At 37.8% G+C, this 16,393-nt stretch overlaps 1 protein-coding gene across 1 annotated transcript; it reads right to left on the bottom strand.

Moving 5' to 3' along the window:
- Positions 1 to 477: 477 nt before the first annotated feature.
- Positions 478 to 16,308, bottom strand: LOC146526104 (aminopeptidase Ey-like). The gene is made up of 21 exons (XM_085141268.1): positions 14,981 to 16,308; positions 11,017 to 11,653; positions 10,061 to 10,203; positions 9,590 to 9,732; positions 8,969 to 9,095; positions 8,733 to 8,887; positions 8,533 to 8,646; positions 8,287 to 8,430; positions 6,792 to 6,857; positions 6,607 to 6,672; positions 5,029 to 5,201; positions 4,824 to 4,900; positions 4,605 to 4,738; positions 4,469 to 4,524; positions 4,230 to 4,377; positions 3,947 to 4,038; positions 2,313 to 2,423; positions 1,921 to 2,088; positions 1,569 to 1,709; positions 941 to 1,022; positions 478 to 820 (listed from the first exon to the last, which is right to left on the bottom strand). The coding sequence occupies exons 2-21, from the start codon at positions 11,649 to 11,651 to the stop codon at positions 662 to 664; spliced, it is 2,934 nt and encodes a 977-aa protein (XP_084997394.1). The 5' UTR covers positions 11,652 to 11,653; positions 14,981 to 16,308; the 3' UTR covers positions 478 to 661.
- Between the last annotated feature and the right edge of the window lie 85 nt (positions 16,309 to 16,393).

The following is a 16,393-nucleotide window of genomic DNA, read 5'->3' as shown; positions in this document are numbered from 1 at the left end:
AAACAAGGAGCACATCCCCTCTAAAGTCTTTAAGGAAAGACCCCCACTGAGAGAAGTGACAGCTGAACTAGAACCAGTCAATCAGCACCTTTTAACATCCTGTGTAAACATTACTTGATGGCTGAGATCCTTTTAAAAAAAATTAATTAATCAATGTTTGGGTCTGAGCGTGTCTCATTGGGATGCTTTATTTATACAATTTTGCCCCATCCCACTTGTGAGTTGATGCTTCACAGTGTGATCTATGATGCTGAACAGATGTCTGGAGCAAAGAACAACCAAAACTTTTCAAACATTCATTTCCAGTGTGGCATTTTGCAGACAAACTGACTCTTTTATCTACCCTCAGAGTTACAAAAAGTAACAAATTAAAACTTCAAAACATTTCTTCTATGTATTTACATCTGCCTAATATTTAAAAATGGGGACGACAAGCTAACCCTATAACATATTAAAAGTTAACGTGCCAACACACACAAAAACCAAGAGAAGTAATCACATCCTTTTTTATTCTTAAAAAGCCTTTTTAATCAAAAATTTACAATTAAAAAAATCTCCAATACATTTAAAATATACATATTTCAAAAATACATTTGCTTTCAGCAAAGTTAAAGATTTGAATATTTTCTACATTTAAAAAGTGAAAACTGTGTTTCAGTTATCAAACTGTCCCTGAGATTTCATCGGTGAACCAGTCAAACACTAGTTTCTTATTCAGAGCCAACCAGTCCATGTTGGCCTTGGTTCTCTCAAGCGCCTGCTCAAGAGATGAGGCAGCTGAGCCAGTTTGGTTTATGTTGTCTTCTTTAAACTGCAGCAGCTATAGAGGAAGAATGTGAAAAAACTGACATTTAAAACTGACACTAATTTGCTGTAATTGTAGCAATTTTAGCAAGTATTTAATTGAATCTGAAAATATGGAGGTGAAAAGAAAATGTACCTGCTTATACTCAAACTCAGAGGAGAAACGTTTGGTCACTCCATTAATAAGTCTTCCAAAGGATATTGATCCTCCACCATAGCTGAAGAAAAGGCAAACATTAGAGGGCTTTTATCAGTATGCAAACAACTACGCATGACAACAGCTCTTTGGCTGTGCACGCTCATCCAAATATGCTTCCAGAATCAAGGAAATATCCATTTTTAATTTGTATTGCCAAATATTGTGCGTATCACATGAAATGTCATATGCATTTGCACTACTAGAAACTAGTCCAACTACAATTAAATCGCTTTAACATGGTGCTTTGTCAGGTAAGTCCTGGAAAAGTTCAGGGATGCAATGCATGTGGAAAACTGGCTATGCTATGTAAAGCAGGGATAGCTCAGTAGGCAAAGTGGTTGCCCCATTAATGGAAGGTCGGGGGGTCAAATCTACAGAATGGCTACCCTGAGGTACCCCTGAGCAAGGTACCGTCCCTACACACTGCTCCCCGGGTGCTGGATTGGTGGCTGCCCACTGCTTCACTGAGTGAATGGGTTAAATGCAGAGAGTAATTTCCTTACAGAGGATTACTAAAATATGCATAGTATTATACATATTATTATTAAATAAGGAGAAAACTCACTTATTGAAAATGTGATCCCAGTTGGCTCTAATAAAGTCCCAAGCCAGGGGCTGTCCAATTGGATTACCGGCAATGTAATTGATGGTAAAGGTGGCATCCTGCTTACGGATCTTCGTTGGGTCCAGACAGTATTCCAGATACCTAAAAGATCATTTGCATAATAATAGGGATTAATAAAATATTCTGACTCTGATTCTGATTCTGATAAAACACAATTACAGTGAGGCTGAAAGACAAAATGCATCATCAAAGGTGTTGTAAAAGTCACTCAGAGCAGTCTGTAAAATGTTAAATTACCTAAGAAGTACCAAATGAAAGGGCAGAGCGTTACCCAGCTGCTATTGCAACTGACCTGTTCAGCAGCCAGGGCTGTTTGGTGCAGGACAGAGCATACAAAAGTTTTTCAGCCTCCGAGGCAATGGTAGCATTCTTATACATTCTCCAGGCAAAGTCCCACTCCACCACTCCTCCTTCAGCAATTGCACTGCAGTACACTGTGGTCCTCAAGTTAGGGCTAATCCTGGATGGTTTGAACAAGACAGGAAAAAAGGTGATGACAATCACTGCCCAAAACAGAATCATAAATGTCAGATCAGAGCTAAAATGTTTGGGAAAAGTATATCTAATAAAAGTTAAAGTATGGTAGTGAATACCTATAGTGTAGGCAAACATATGAAGTAAGAATATATGATTATACAAGAAGCAAAGGGGATGAATATAAGTAATAATTGTTGTTTAACATACATGTTATTATCAGGGTTGTCCATCCACTCTTTGAACCACGCAGTTGTCAGTTCCTTACAACCCTCTACTCCTGTGCCGCAGCCCCAGGTGAGTGCGTTCACCTGATTGTACCTGGATGTAAGCGAGTCAGGAGAATGCAAACATTAACGATGCTATCCACTAAGACGAGGCATAGCCAAAGACACATGGCTCAAATTGCATTTCACATTTCTGAATGCTAGAAGTGTGTAGCATGCAAAGTGTTTAAGTCTGACTGCATTCAGGACTCTGCGAGTACCCAAAAGTACTAGTGCAGTGGTCTCCAACCTTTTTTGCACCACGGACCGGTTTATGCCCGACAATATTTTCACGGACCGGCCTTTAAGGTGTCGCAGATAAATACAACAAAATAAAACTAGTACTGGTACCGAAAAAAGAAGATTTATTCATAACACACGTGAAACGACCCAGAAAAACCGAGTAAACGACAAAAACAATAACAAAATAACGCTAAAAACGGATAAAAACCATACATTTCACACCCGAACCTCAACTCTCACGGCCCGGTACCAAACGACCCGGGGGTTGGGGACCGCTGTACTAGTGTACTCATAATGGAGTGTGTAGCGCTGCACATTTCACACTCTCAGTGGATGTTAGCCTTGCTTTGTGGCAAAAGAAAATTTAGGGTCCACCAACCAGTGTTTAGACACCAGGAGGAGTAAAAGTTGTCAAGGTCATGCTAACCAGCTAGCTTTCAGCAGCAGAGACAATGTGAGTTTGTAGCCACACTAGCAGACATATTCTGCAGATAAGCAGATAAGCTCTTTCTTCTGTCTCCTTTTCCACTCACTATAAGTTTATACACCTCTCTGTATTTAATCATTTGTTATTATTAATCTCTTGCTCTCTTCCACAGCATGTCTTTTGTCCCTCACCCGGCCTGAGCCTAGTTCTATGGCAGGTTTCTTCCTTCCCACTGTCGCCAAAGCATTTCATCATGGTGGGGGGGGTGTTACATGATTGCTGGGTTTTTTTCTGTTGTATTACTGTTGGGTCTACCTTACAATATAAAGTGCCTTGAGGAGACCGTTATTGTTGTGATGTGGCGCTGTATAAATAAAACTGCATTGAATTGAACTGAAGCTAAATGCTATCTGGCAGTGCTAATACGCGGAATGTGTTTAACACATACACATCACATGGTTTATTATATCATCATGCTAATATGTGCTAATTAACAATATAAATTCAGTATAGCTGATTTGATTTCCTTTTGGGTTACCAAGAAAAATGATGTGATAATGCTAAAAAGATCATTGCAGCACTAATATCTCAAGTTAATGGAAATCGTTGAGGACACACAAAGCGAACTTGATGATAACTGACCAGATTAGGTTAGCTCATAGAAATGCAGTGGTGGGAGAGAAAGGGAAGAATTATGTGCAGACTTGATCAATGATTGTTGTGAACACTTTCAAGAGATATGTGAAGTACTGTGTCTTACATGACATTGGCGGCACATTCTTTGCAAACTGCAGGCTTTTGCAACTGGGATAATAAGGCTTATCTAGCCTACAATGTAATTGTCATTCGTGGCATTTATAACATGTTCAAAAGAGTAGAAAAGACAGGCAGCAGGTTAACATCCTTACTGGTCGGTGTGCTTTTCAGGAATCTTTGTCCAGTTGGCAGTGAGATCTTCGAAGTGTTTAAATAGAGGGGTGACCTTTTTATTTATGTAAGTCTGAGGAATGAAGATGAAACAGTTTGTTTACTGTGCAGAAAAAATGATCTACGTTTGATTGCCACTGACTCTTCTACTTCTATGATTAACTTACACGATTAATCTCAAATCGTCATTGTTCCAAAAACTTGTTTGGATTAATTTATTGATGATGTACTGATGATGATGAGCCTTAAAGTTTTCCTACAAACCTGCATGGGTCCGTACACTTCGCTGCGGTCAAACATGAGGACGAAGTAGTCCAAGTTGCGAGTGGCAGTCTGCCAGGGCATGTACTCCAATTCCGCGTCGAGGAACCTCGTAGTGCTCAGAGCCAGAGTTGTGCTGACTACCTTTGCCCTAAAAATAACCCATACAGCTGTTCAGTTGTTTATTTCAGTATTTAGCAGTACTGCTAAAAATAAACTAAAATAAAAAAGCATGGCCTCACCTTGCCAGGTTAAATGCATCGTCAATAATCTGAGCGCGGTTGATCACTGGAATATCCTAAAAGGCACATTAAAAAATTAGTCTGGAGGCAATCGTAGCTATTAAGAGATAACGCAGAGGTATTCTAGATGTTATACCTGATGTTGGGTGCTCAGCTTGGTGAGGATACGGTCCCAGTTTTCAGAATCATAATTTACTCTATAAAAGCCCTTCATGTCTATGTTGGCTATCAACCATTCACTAGCACCAATCTTCATGTCTGGGTTTGTTGCTGTTTGGGTGAAGATTAAAAACGAATTAATCATTTTAATTTATCTTTGCCAAACTACAGTGACCCGAAACACAGTAAATCTTACCTTCTTTGGTAAGAAGCCAATACTGATCTTTAGCTGCACCAGTCTTAATCCAGGTAATCGGGACAAACCACTCATAACTGGAGCCACATCAGCCAGACACACATGTAAGTAAATAAGGTGAGAGAAGAGAGCGGGTGACTTTAACATGACATGATCAGAACATGTTAAAAAATGTGCTCATGAAACATGAAAAAAAGGTTCATACTTGAACTCTGAAGGTACGTCCACCACAGAATCTGGGTTCAACAGGAAGTGCTTCTGAGAGATTTTTCCAGTACTGGTGTCGATGGTGACCACTGGGAATCCCATCTGTAGGATCCACCGGTTCATAATCACTTCCACAGAGTGGGGCAGCTGTATGCCAGCATTATCCACTGCCTGATAACAAGAACAAGCGAATTAATATAATAGTATAACAATCTGTGTGTCAGCTTCTTTTCACATTTCAGTATGGTCAGTAACAAAGAATATTTTTGATATTTTTTCCAAGTATAAGTTACTAGTTCAGCATTTTTTAAGTACCTTTAAACTGGGTGGAAAGCTATAATATAGTAGAAACATTAATGTTATTTATACAGAAATGTAAGGAGGCCAATTGTACAACATTTGTATTTGTGTATTCTCCTAGAGAAGCTTTGCATGTTTCACAGTTCAAAATAGTCATAATTAATTTTATAGCGGGGGAAACGCATTCACGTTCTGAAACACGGTCTGAAACAATTTGTTTTCTCTCTGTTTTGGACCCATTATACTCACAACGCACAAGCCTAATTTTGGAGTTGTTTTCGCTGTGCACCTCTCAGTTTTTGTAATCTTCTCCTTCTCTACCATCAGCTCCACACGAAACCTGTTATTCAGGCAAATACTGCAGCAGTACAGCCAGTTTGGCAGATATAACCTTTCCCTCAAAACACTCCAAAAACATTTGTGTCTTGTCCTCTTTTCAAACAAGGGACCTTTCCATTAGGCAGAGGTATAAACCACCACAGAGATGTGGCACCCTCAATGTTTATGCACAACACGACTGATATGGTGGGTTAATGGACCCTTAAGGATACCCTGCCTTTGAACTCACTCTGTTCTGATGGGTTACCCCACACAATCAAAAGTTTTGATTATGACATTGTTGGGTTGTCTGTACTCTGAGTGTGCCTGAAATAACCTCATTAACATTCAGAAGCAAGAGAAGAAAGCATTTAAAGCCATCTGAAGCCAGATCTTTCAGCTTAGTTGGATTAGTTGTTCATACATGGACCTCTTTCTTTAAAACTTGGCCATCTTTAAAATCAACATCCTCCTGTTTTAACAGAAATGTAAAAGAAAAAGAAGTATGCATGTTTGTTGCTGGAATAAAAAACCCTGCAAGAACCCACAAACTCTAGACAGAAGGTTTCTGACTGGGTTAGAACCGAGGACCCACTGTGATGTGATGCAACAGTGCTAACACTGAGCCATGCTCCCTATAGTCTCATTCACTACAATACCCATAGTTCTTGGCTCCATCACACAATTTGCTTCAGAGGATAAATAATCCAGTTATATTAGGACATATGAGGAAACATCTTACTGTTGTTATTCTTTTAATAGTCTTAACATAAATTAATAATAAAATAAATATAATAAGACATTTTCCTTTTTAAATCATATTTTCATATTTAAATAATAAATAAAAAAATAAAAAAATAAAAAAATAAAAAAATAAAAAAATAAATAAATAAAATAAACCAACAAATGAATGAATATATTTTAAAAAATAAAATTTTTTTCAGTGTTACAAACTTACCATTTGCAGGTTCTTCCACAGGTCTTGGTAGACTGTGTTTTTATATTTGAACTCTTCTAAATACATCTGTGGACAAATTATGAATGACTTAGATTGATGCATGTCAATAAAATGCTGATATGAGCACATTAACATTTCTCCTGATTTGTGGACAGAACCTTATAAGTTGAATTAACAGTACTCACGCTGAGTCCATTTGAAAAGACCTCCTCGGTGATGAAGCTGGAGAGCATCCTGAGAACTGCAGCTCCCTGTGAAGAAACATATCGGCTGTTAAAAGAACTACCAAAAAAGTCCAGTTATGCTCATTTTTAAACTCTTGGGAAAGAATCTGCCATTATACCCTTGATTGGAGTACTTTTTTGTACATTAACGATTCAAGTTGTGATCCTCTAGTGATAGCTATGTAGCTATTGATTATATGTCAATGCACGTGGAAGTAGATTTGTATATGTAAGTAACAGTCAAATCAAATCTCCAATTTGCACCTCATTTTGTGCTAAAAAGATTAAAATTTAGTAAAATATTTCACTGAATTCTGTTCAAATATTTTATCTGTTCTGTGAAAATCTGAAAGAAATGGTGAAAAATGTCTTCGTTTGTTTATCTAGTTTTTAGGTTTCTTGTGTTCTCTCGTTTCTGTTATCATGCCTCCTCCTGTGTTCTGTGTAGTCTGTCTCATGCCCGTGTTTGTTTCCCTTTCTGTCTGTGTGAATTCTGTATTTCCCATCTGATTTTGCCAGTGCTTTGGTTTACAGACCTTGTGTTCAGTTAAGTTTCTTCTCATGCTTTGTGTCCACTTCCTCCTGTGTCATTCCCTTGTATTTAATCTTTCCATTTAGTTATTTCCCTTCCTGTTACCTTTGACTCCTGTGTTTTGTTCTTTTGTGTCTGTCAAGTTCACGTGTCTTTGTCTACCTCAGTGGTTATGCTTCCTGTTTTATTTTGGTGGCCAATCTCTTCTGTGTGTTATGCTTGCTTTTCCTTCCTCTGTCATGTTATTCCTGAGTCGGCCCTGCTGTGTTCTCAACTGTTTCCACTTCCCTATTCACCCTGCTGTGTATATATTGTCTCAGTCTCCCTTTGTCCCTCATCAGAATATCAGCTTACTCCTTCTTGCGACTCGTTTAGAGTTCTGTAATTTGATGTTTCTAGTTTCTTCTGTAGTTCATGTTTTTCCTTTGATATCCCCAATACTGGCCAAATAAACAGTTCACTTATTATTAAAGTTTCCTACTTCTGAGTTTCTGCATTTGGTCCTCTCAGTCTATAGTTTCCTATAGTTTTCGAGTTTTATCTTCCTGCCATTGTTCCCCATCTGTTTGCTCTTCCTTGATTACCTTTAATATAAATTGTCTCAGTCTCCTCTAGTCCTTTGTCAAGTCGACCCCATGTAGCTATGTGCTCCTAGTCATGTTATCTCTTGTTTTTTGTTAATTCATTTCTTGGATTGTGGACTTTGTTCTTGTCTTTGGGTCTGCAAATTATTAAACCACTCACACAGGCTTAAATACGACTATAGTAGTCATCTTCAGGTCCAGTAATTGAACCCATATTTCTGAAAGTGAAGTAATGAAGTTGTCTTAACAACACACTGGGTCAGTAACCTGATTAGTGGAGCTTGAAGAATACAACACACTGGGTTACTGTAGTTTAGTTCTGTTGTAAATTACACTGCACCTTGCTGTATGTGATGGAGTCAAACAGTGCATTTATGTCCTCTGGTCTCATGACGTCCGCCTCTTTGGATGAGAGGGGATGGGAAGAGGCCAAAGCGTCCACAGCCATCACACCAATGATCTCATTCAAAACTATTAAATCGCTCTGGAAAAGACATGGAGAAATATTTGCACTGTGTTCCAACCAGACGCATTATTAAATTTTAAATTGACCTCTGTGCAAAACAACAATAACAACAAAACGCACCATATTCCAGTCTGGCTCTGTGTAGTTGGCTCCAAGATAAGAGACGTAGGTGGCAAATCCCTCATTAAGCCACAAGTCATTCCACCACTTCGTGGTCACTAAGTTTCCAAACCACTGTGAGGACAAAGCTTCATGTCACTGTATTGGTTTGTAAACATATTTGAGCCTTACCCTATTTACAGTTAAGGTTTGTTAGGTACCATATGAGCCAGCTCGTGGGAGATGACTGTTGCCACCCACTCTTTATCTCCATTAGATGACACTGCAGGATTGTATAAGAGTGCAGTCTCTCTGTAGGTGATCAGACCCCAGTTCTCCATGGCTCCAGCACTGAAGTCAGGCAGAGCGATCTGGTCTGAAATTTATCAAAGACGTCATTTTTGGATTATATATGTTCCTTTTTGTTGTTGTTTTTCTAGGTATTTGTTGTTCTCACCTGACTTTTTAAGGGGGTAGGGAATTTTGTAGTACTTCTCAAAGAAAGAAAGTATGGGTCCAGTCTTCTCCAGGGCATATTTACCCTGGCCCTCATCTATAGCCTTCCTGCGAGCCCAGATCCTGATCTGAAAAAGGGAAAACATCTTTATTAACCAGACAGAAGGAAATGCATGTGGACCTGAGAGCTGAAGTGAGCTCTGAGTCCAGCAGAGGGCAGCAAGGAATCACTGTGACCAGCAGAGAGGGAAAACTGTCGTGATTATTTTCAGTTTAATACATTTCTTCCAAGAACTAATGCAGCAACTATTCTCTCTGAAAATAGCACCTATTATCTCTGATAGTTTACTTCAACATCCACGATTTATCCATTTCAGCCTATGCACCAGAATCCAGAGCAGAAATGAGCATTGCATATATTTTAAAATCTTTTATATGAGGCCTCACTGCTCTAATTTTAATTCAAACTGTCATGAGCACAGATCAACTTGAATTATCGCGCCTAACATAGACCAGAGATAGTAGTTTATTTATTTATTTTAATCTATTTAAAAGGAACCAAAAATATTAAATAATATGTTGCCATTTGTGATTCTAACTGAAAGCTTTAGTAAATACTCACCAAAACATCTGCACCTAGATCTGACTGAATGAATCCAAAGTCACACACAACAAAAGCCAGCAGGTAGGTTGACATAATCTCTGTGGGTCCAAAGCTTGTCTGGATTAAATCCAAACCATCCGGAGTGGTGATGTTTATAGGTTCTGTTTTGGGGTCAGAGACAGCTCCGTATTAATGATAAATGAGGAAAACAGAGGAAAATAGACATTTCTGGTTGAAGCTGTAATGATAAGAGTGTGGTATTGATAGATTTGACACTAAACAATTAAATGTACAGTAGTGAAATATTTTAAATAAAGTGAAATTAAGAGTGTATTTCTAAAAATGCCACTTCAGTGAGTTTGCCTTAAAAATTATATGTCCTGCAGTTGGTGTCGGATAAAATGTAATTGAGATTAATTTAAAGTCGTCACACGGGGACAGCTGATACGTTAAATGTTGCTCTGAACACTAAACAAGTAAAGAACTTGCCATAGTTCATGGAGTTAGACAGAGCTACAGTCCCGTGGGGGTGAATGAGAGTCATGTGGAAGACGGCTTTCATAGCTGGTTCATCGAAGCAGGGGAAGGCTTTCCTCGCGTCCGTCGGCTGCATTTGAGTCGTGGCCAAAATTCTGATAGTGGAAGAAGAGAGAACGTAATAATTACATCCACATAATCGAGTCAGGTGTTGAATTCTTTTTGACGTACTTGATTTTCTTTAAATGGAAAGTTTAAAACAAACTTGACCGTGACTTTCATTAAATCCTTATCAAGATGAGTGTTTTGTATTTTAAATCCTACACATATCAGCTTTAATTACAGAGGTCCAAAAGTAAAACTTAGTTTTGTATTGAATTCTTATTTGACTTCATTTCATAATATTAGTGGTTTTGTTAAAACTACATTAGTTGATGTCCATGAATCATAGCCTGGCTGTGAAGGTGCTTGCATTTAGGCTGTAAGTGATCATATACAATACATACGGTTTTGTTTTTTGTTTTTTTCACTTTAATAAATATATATTTAAATTACCATAAAGTGATTGTGATTATACAATTAAATCTTTACATTTTTAAAATGATTAAAAATGAAAACATCCAGTGGTTTGATTTAAAGTAAAGTTATTCTAAATGTATTAATTCATCCACTTACTTTTAAACTAGTGCACATCTGATATTTCATTAATGGTGGGAGAACAGTTAAAATACAGGAGTGGCTATTAGGTAATACTCAGATGCAACATTCTTAAATTTGGGAATGAGGCAACTTGTTAGACATTACAAATGAATTTGTGAGCTTTTAGCTGTTTCCCCATGTTTACAGTCTTAATTTAACATTCTGTCATTTAAATTTTAGAAAGAGCAGAGGACTTGTCCAACTTGCAACACTTTGCTCATTTGAATCATGTCATGAACTTAAGCTTAATAAAAAAAAGAAGTTCATACTTTTGCACGCCGTCTTCATTATATTCACTCCTGTAGAATCCTCCCAGGTCATCGGCCAGCTCTCCGACAAACTCTGTGAAGAGCTCATAAGTGCTGCCGGCCTGCAGAGGGCTGCTGAGCTGGATCACCAGATACTGAGTAGGAACCTCCAGCCAACTCTTTTTCAGCTGGGGTGCAGAGGCTCCATCCACAGCTTTCAGCTGTGCGTGGTATCCGTCAAACATTGTGAAGTTCAGCTTGTTGGAGTGGATGAGAATGAGGTCAGTCTCCTTCACGCATGTGAACAGCACCGTGGAGTATCCGCTGAAGATGTAGAGGCCATCAGGGTTGGGAGTCAGCCGGGGCCACAGGGTCACATTGTATGAGATAGGAGAAAATGAATCTGGAAGTCTGTAGTGCTGCCAGGGCTCTTTTGGGGTGGAGGGTGTGGTGGTCTGGGTGCCAGGTCCAGCAGTCGTTGCAGTCGTTGTAGTCGTCGGAGTCGTCGGAGTCGTCGGAGTCGTCGGAGTCTCTTGATTCTTTGATTTCTCCTGAGCATAAACAACTGAGAGGGCTATGATGGTGGCCACAGCACTGATGGCTACAACCACGCAGACCACTGCCACTGCTTTGCTGATGAAGAAGCCTTTACCCATGTCTTCACCAGAGAAGAAGAGTAAGACAGATTTTAGAGAGTGATTGTAATTTATATCCTACCTTGCTGGATTCAAAGTTAATGATTCATTTCCTGGGCGGAGAAAATGTCCTGAAGTCAAAAATATTGAGTTGTAAAAAGTTCCAGCGATAAGAGTAAGCTCTACTAATCTTTAAACTTTTTATCTGCATAAAGGCTCTGAACAAAGGCCCTCTGTAGAAACTGGCCTGTTTCGTCTCTGTGTGTTGTAAACTATGTGGTGGGAGATCTGCGGCAGAGCCTCCTATGTGTCTGTCTGCATATGTGTCTGTGCATAATTTTCAAACGTCAAGTCAAGAAGCCAAAATTACATAATGAAATAGGCTAAGTATGGGTTTACACAAGGCCATAAACTTTTATTTTTTCCCGAGATGCTGTGAAAAATCTAAATTTACTCCAGCTAAGTGACTGGAGATGTTAAAAAAGAGAGAAATTGTAGGGTTAGAAATGAAAACACATGCCTTTTAGATTAGTTCCACAGTATTTTGTTGAATTTCTGGATTTAGGTCAACAAGGAGAAGGAGAAAAGCAAAAATGAGAGTCACTTAAACAAAGCATAGGTATACTGTTGGCAACGTCATTTCAGCGTAAGTGAGTCATGTATCTTTAAAAGTTTACTGTAATAATGAGATGTGGTTTATGAGTCAGTCAGTGCTGAGAAGCAGCTCAGCACCGCTGTAGTTACTACATCACCCACGCCACACCCAGGATGCATTCATTCAGGTTGTTTTGCCACCAGCACAGGGTGATGCATTGCAAAGCAAAATAGTACTGTGATCACATTACATTTCTCTGTAATACAGCTAATATAGCTATTATGATATCATATTACATCAACAAAAATCTTAGTAGTCACATCTGAGCCACTTCAGACCCATGTGACATAATGTGTCACATGGGTCTGTTTCTAATGGCCTAACAATGCAGGAGTCAGAATAAAGGCTTACAGAATCGGTGTTGGGGTAGCTGGTCCCCATCTATAAATATTCACTATTCGTTGAGGCACAACTTTATTTTTATTCCATGTTATTTGGCGGCTGAGCATGCATATGGCACACAGTTCTTTTCATAACTGCTGCATATTAAACAGCATTTGTGTTTATTTCACAACGGTTTTGTAATGTTTTCCCGTATGTCCGCAAAAAGGCAAAACTCTGCATTCAAGGCTCCAGGAGTGCTGCATGAGAAGTCCAGCTGCATGTTTATTTAACTTGAGCGATTTTCAATTTTTTCTTACTTATTATCACCAAATCCCATAAGTTTCACAACCAGAAAGTTGTTTCTGGAAAGTGAGAGTGTAATCATTTTTCTTCTCTGTCACTGTTTTTTAATAAACTGGTTCCCATATGTTGAAATATTATCCATTGTAACTGTGAATCAAGGGAGCTTAACATATTTATTGCCATTCATTGTTGGTTTTGGCCTTTTAGTGATAATTGTCAGCTGGAAAATGTTGTGGTTTTATCTGCAAAGGATGGCAACGTGCTGTCACCATCCACTGAGGCAGACTGTTTAGGGTAGATTCATAATCATATTGTGGACATAATATACATTTACATTATCCAGCCCCCTCTGCACTGAGCAACACGAAGCAAAATAATCTTTTTTTCTTTAAAAATTCACTATTTTTAATCTGAAACACATAACAGGACCAAAATCTTACATGTATACATGATTATATTTAGCAGCTACCCCTGCATTCAAAACAATTCATGAGTTTTTCAGGCTATTTACCCTAAATTAGTGTTTTTCTCACATTAGTCAAAGATCTCCAGTTTACATGCATGAACCTAAAGTTCCATATTGTCTAAAATATGAAAGTTGTACATACAGTGGCTTGCAAAAGTATTCAGCTCCCTTGAACTTTCCCACATTTTGTCACATTACAGCCACAAACATGAATCAATTTGTTGGAATTCCACGTGAAAGACCAACACAAAGTGGTGTACACGTGAGAAGTGGAATGAAAATCAAACATGATTCCAAACATTTTTTACAAATAAATAACTGAAAAGTGGGGTGTGCGTAATTATTCAGCCCCCTGAGTCAATACTTTGTAGAACCACCTTTTGCTGCAATTACAGCTGCCAGTCTTTTAGGGTTTGTCTCTACCAGCTTTGCACATCTAGAGACTGAAATCTTTGCCCATTCTTCTTTGCAAAACAGCTTCAGCTCAGTCAGATTAGATGGACAGCGTTTGTGAACAGCAGTTTTCAGATCCTCAGACCTCTATTGGTCTTTCACGTGGAATTCCAATACAATCGATTTATGTTTGTGGCTGTAATGTGAGAAAATGTGGAAAAGTTCAAGGGGGCCGAATACTTTTGCAAGCCACTCTATCATTTAGAGCTGGATTTATATGAGATATGTTTCAATCACAAAAATATTTTCTGATTTATGTAGGAACAGAAAAAAAATGCTTTGACTCCAATATAACAGTAAACTGAAATGAGAGTTTTGTGCTTGTCTCTATCCTTTGCTTAAATTATTTTTCTGGAAAAGTATGCAAATCATTGCACTGTCCAATGTTTCTATGATGCAAAATAAATTGTTTAAATGTATATTTTATCTTTGATCTTTCTCCCCACCAAGTAGCAGACATATGTGGACATTGTTTTCCAGCCTCAGGCAGTGATAGCCCTTAAAAAGAGGCCCTTTAACATCTAAAGTTTATTAAAAGTTGTCTTTTTGGGGTTTTACAAAGACTTTAATTCAGTCCAGTTCAACTGATTATCAATCCTTCGGGCCTTGTTTACTCAGAGCGCAATTTTTTGTTGACTAGATGTGTGAAAAAAAATGTCAAGATAGTACAAACCCATCAAGACTAAAATGGGGTTAAATTTGGTTCAAAAACGTTCTGGTGGTCATCTAACGTGAAGTGTCCTTAAACTTTTAAACGTTTAGACATGTTCTTCAAAGGTTTTCCATCTTTCACGTTTAGATATTTGGCAACGTTCTCTTGATCATCTTATGAATGAGTTTTGCTGTGTGGGTGGTCTTAAGTGTGAGATCTAAAGTGATAACCCAAACACTACTCTCAACCCTCTCTTCTGAAGAAAAGCGAAAAAGATCTTCTTTCTCTATCCTTTTTTTTTTCTATTTTAAAGTAGTTTTCGCAAAAAAACAAAAACATTTTTTGATGCATATCACTTCAGATAGTCTTGCTTTTTTCATACTTCATGGTTGAAATGGTTAAACAAAGTGCGCACACACACACATAAAAATGACTAAAAATACATTGCAACTCTAAACCTTCAGCTAGAAACACAAACAGTAGAACATTTTTCGTACCTTGAATTTACTTAGCATCAAGTTACTGGTTTCAGTTTCCTTTTCACCTGTGGATCCAACTATCTTGTTGTCCTCCAAACTTTGAGCAAAGTGGCTGCTTAACCAGAATAAATATGTCCTGTTACTTTGATGATAAAGGGAAATACTTACTGAATCAGCTGGGACTTTCTCAGATTTGAGCCAACAATGACTGCGTACAAATAACATGGGAAGCTATTACACAAGCACTGATGTCAAAGCTAGAACTGCAGATACTTCTGGACTTGTTGTGTCTTGTCTTGATAAGGTCAATGTTATGTTTACTGGCATTTCTCCAGCACACCTGTGTTCCAAGTATTTCATGATAGAGGTATTATTACTATTACAATTACGTTAATACTATAATGTTATATTATATCGATTTTCCATCTGTATTCCCATCTTTATTGTGTGGATATTGTAGATAATGTATAATGCACTACATTACAGATGCAGGAATACACCACATGTGCCCGAGATGATCATATGACGACCATGACTATGAGAAGAAGATGATAATGATTATTATCATAAATATTATCATTGTTGTTGTCATTATTTGCATACATTGTTTGTTCCGCTCTTATCCTAAATTGTCCTGTTCTTTTGTTTGTTTAGTAATTAAAATTAAGCTAAGTAAGAAATTAAATTAATTTAATTAAATTGAATATCAGCAGCTTCACCGTCATTACAAACAGACTCTATATGAGTTAAAAAATCAATAGAGTGTAAAAGGAAAGTGAATAATGTTTTATTAACCTTATCTTTTCACCTTGAAGTGTAACATCTGTTTCAAACGAGTAGAAACAAGAATGACTAATTTGATATCTTTATCCCATATATCTTTTTTTGACAGATGCTGAGGCTTCCAGTAAGACTGTAATTACACAGAAAAAGTAACAAAAGCATTTCAGGCAGCCGGCAGATGATTCCTTTTAAAAATATATCGGAAAAGACTCTGATCACATACTCTGTTTTCCATCTGATTACATTCCTGCGGCTAAAAGTACGAGCTTGTGTTGTCAGGATTAGACCTGCAGTGAGATTATCCTGACAGGGAAAGTTCATCCAAGCGCTCAGCTTAGAAAAACAACCCTTCTTATGACCTATTATGTTTCTAATGAGATATTTTATGGGAAAGTTTTTAACCTGTCAATGCTCCTTGGGGAAAAATGACTCCATTCATCTATGTTAACTCTTTAGGGTTTGCAGGTCTTTTATTTTGATTTGGCAGGTGATTAAAAATGTAACAAATAAGTTTAAAAAAGCCAAAATGCGTAATGAAACATGTACTATTATTCTAAATGTAAACTCATCCACTACAATTAAAAACTCAAATAAGCTGCAGAAATTGTCAGTAAACAACAATGGGAAGAAAAGATGAATCTATAGTTA

This window comes from Neolamprologus multifasciatus, chromosome 1 (assembly GCF_963576455.1).
Source record: "Neolamprologus multifasciatus chromosome 1, fNeoMul1.2, whole genome shotgun sequence".
NCBI classification, from domain to species: Eukaryota; Metazoa; Chordata; class Actinopteri; order Cichliformes; family Cichlidae; genus Neolamprologus; species Neolamprologus multifasciatus.
Note: the sequence above shows the minus strand (reverse complement) of the source record. Positions and strands in the feature narration are given on the sequence as shown.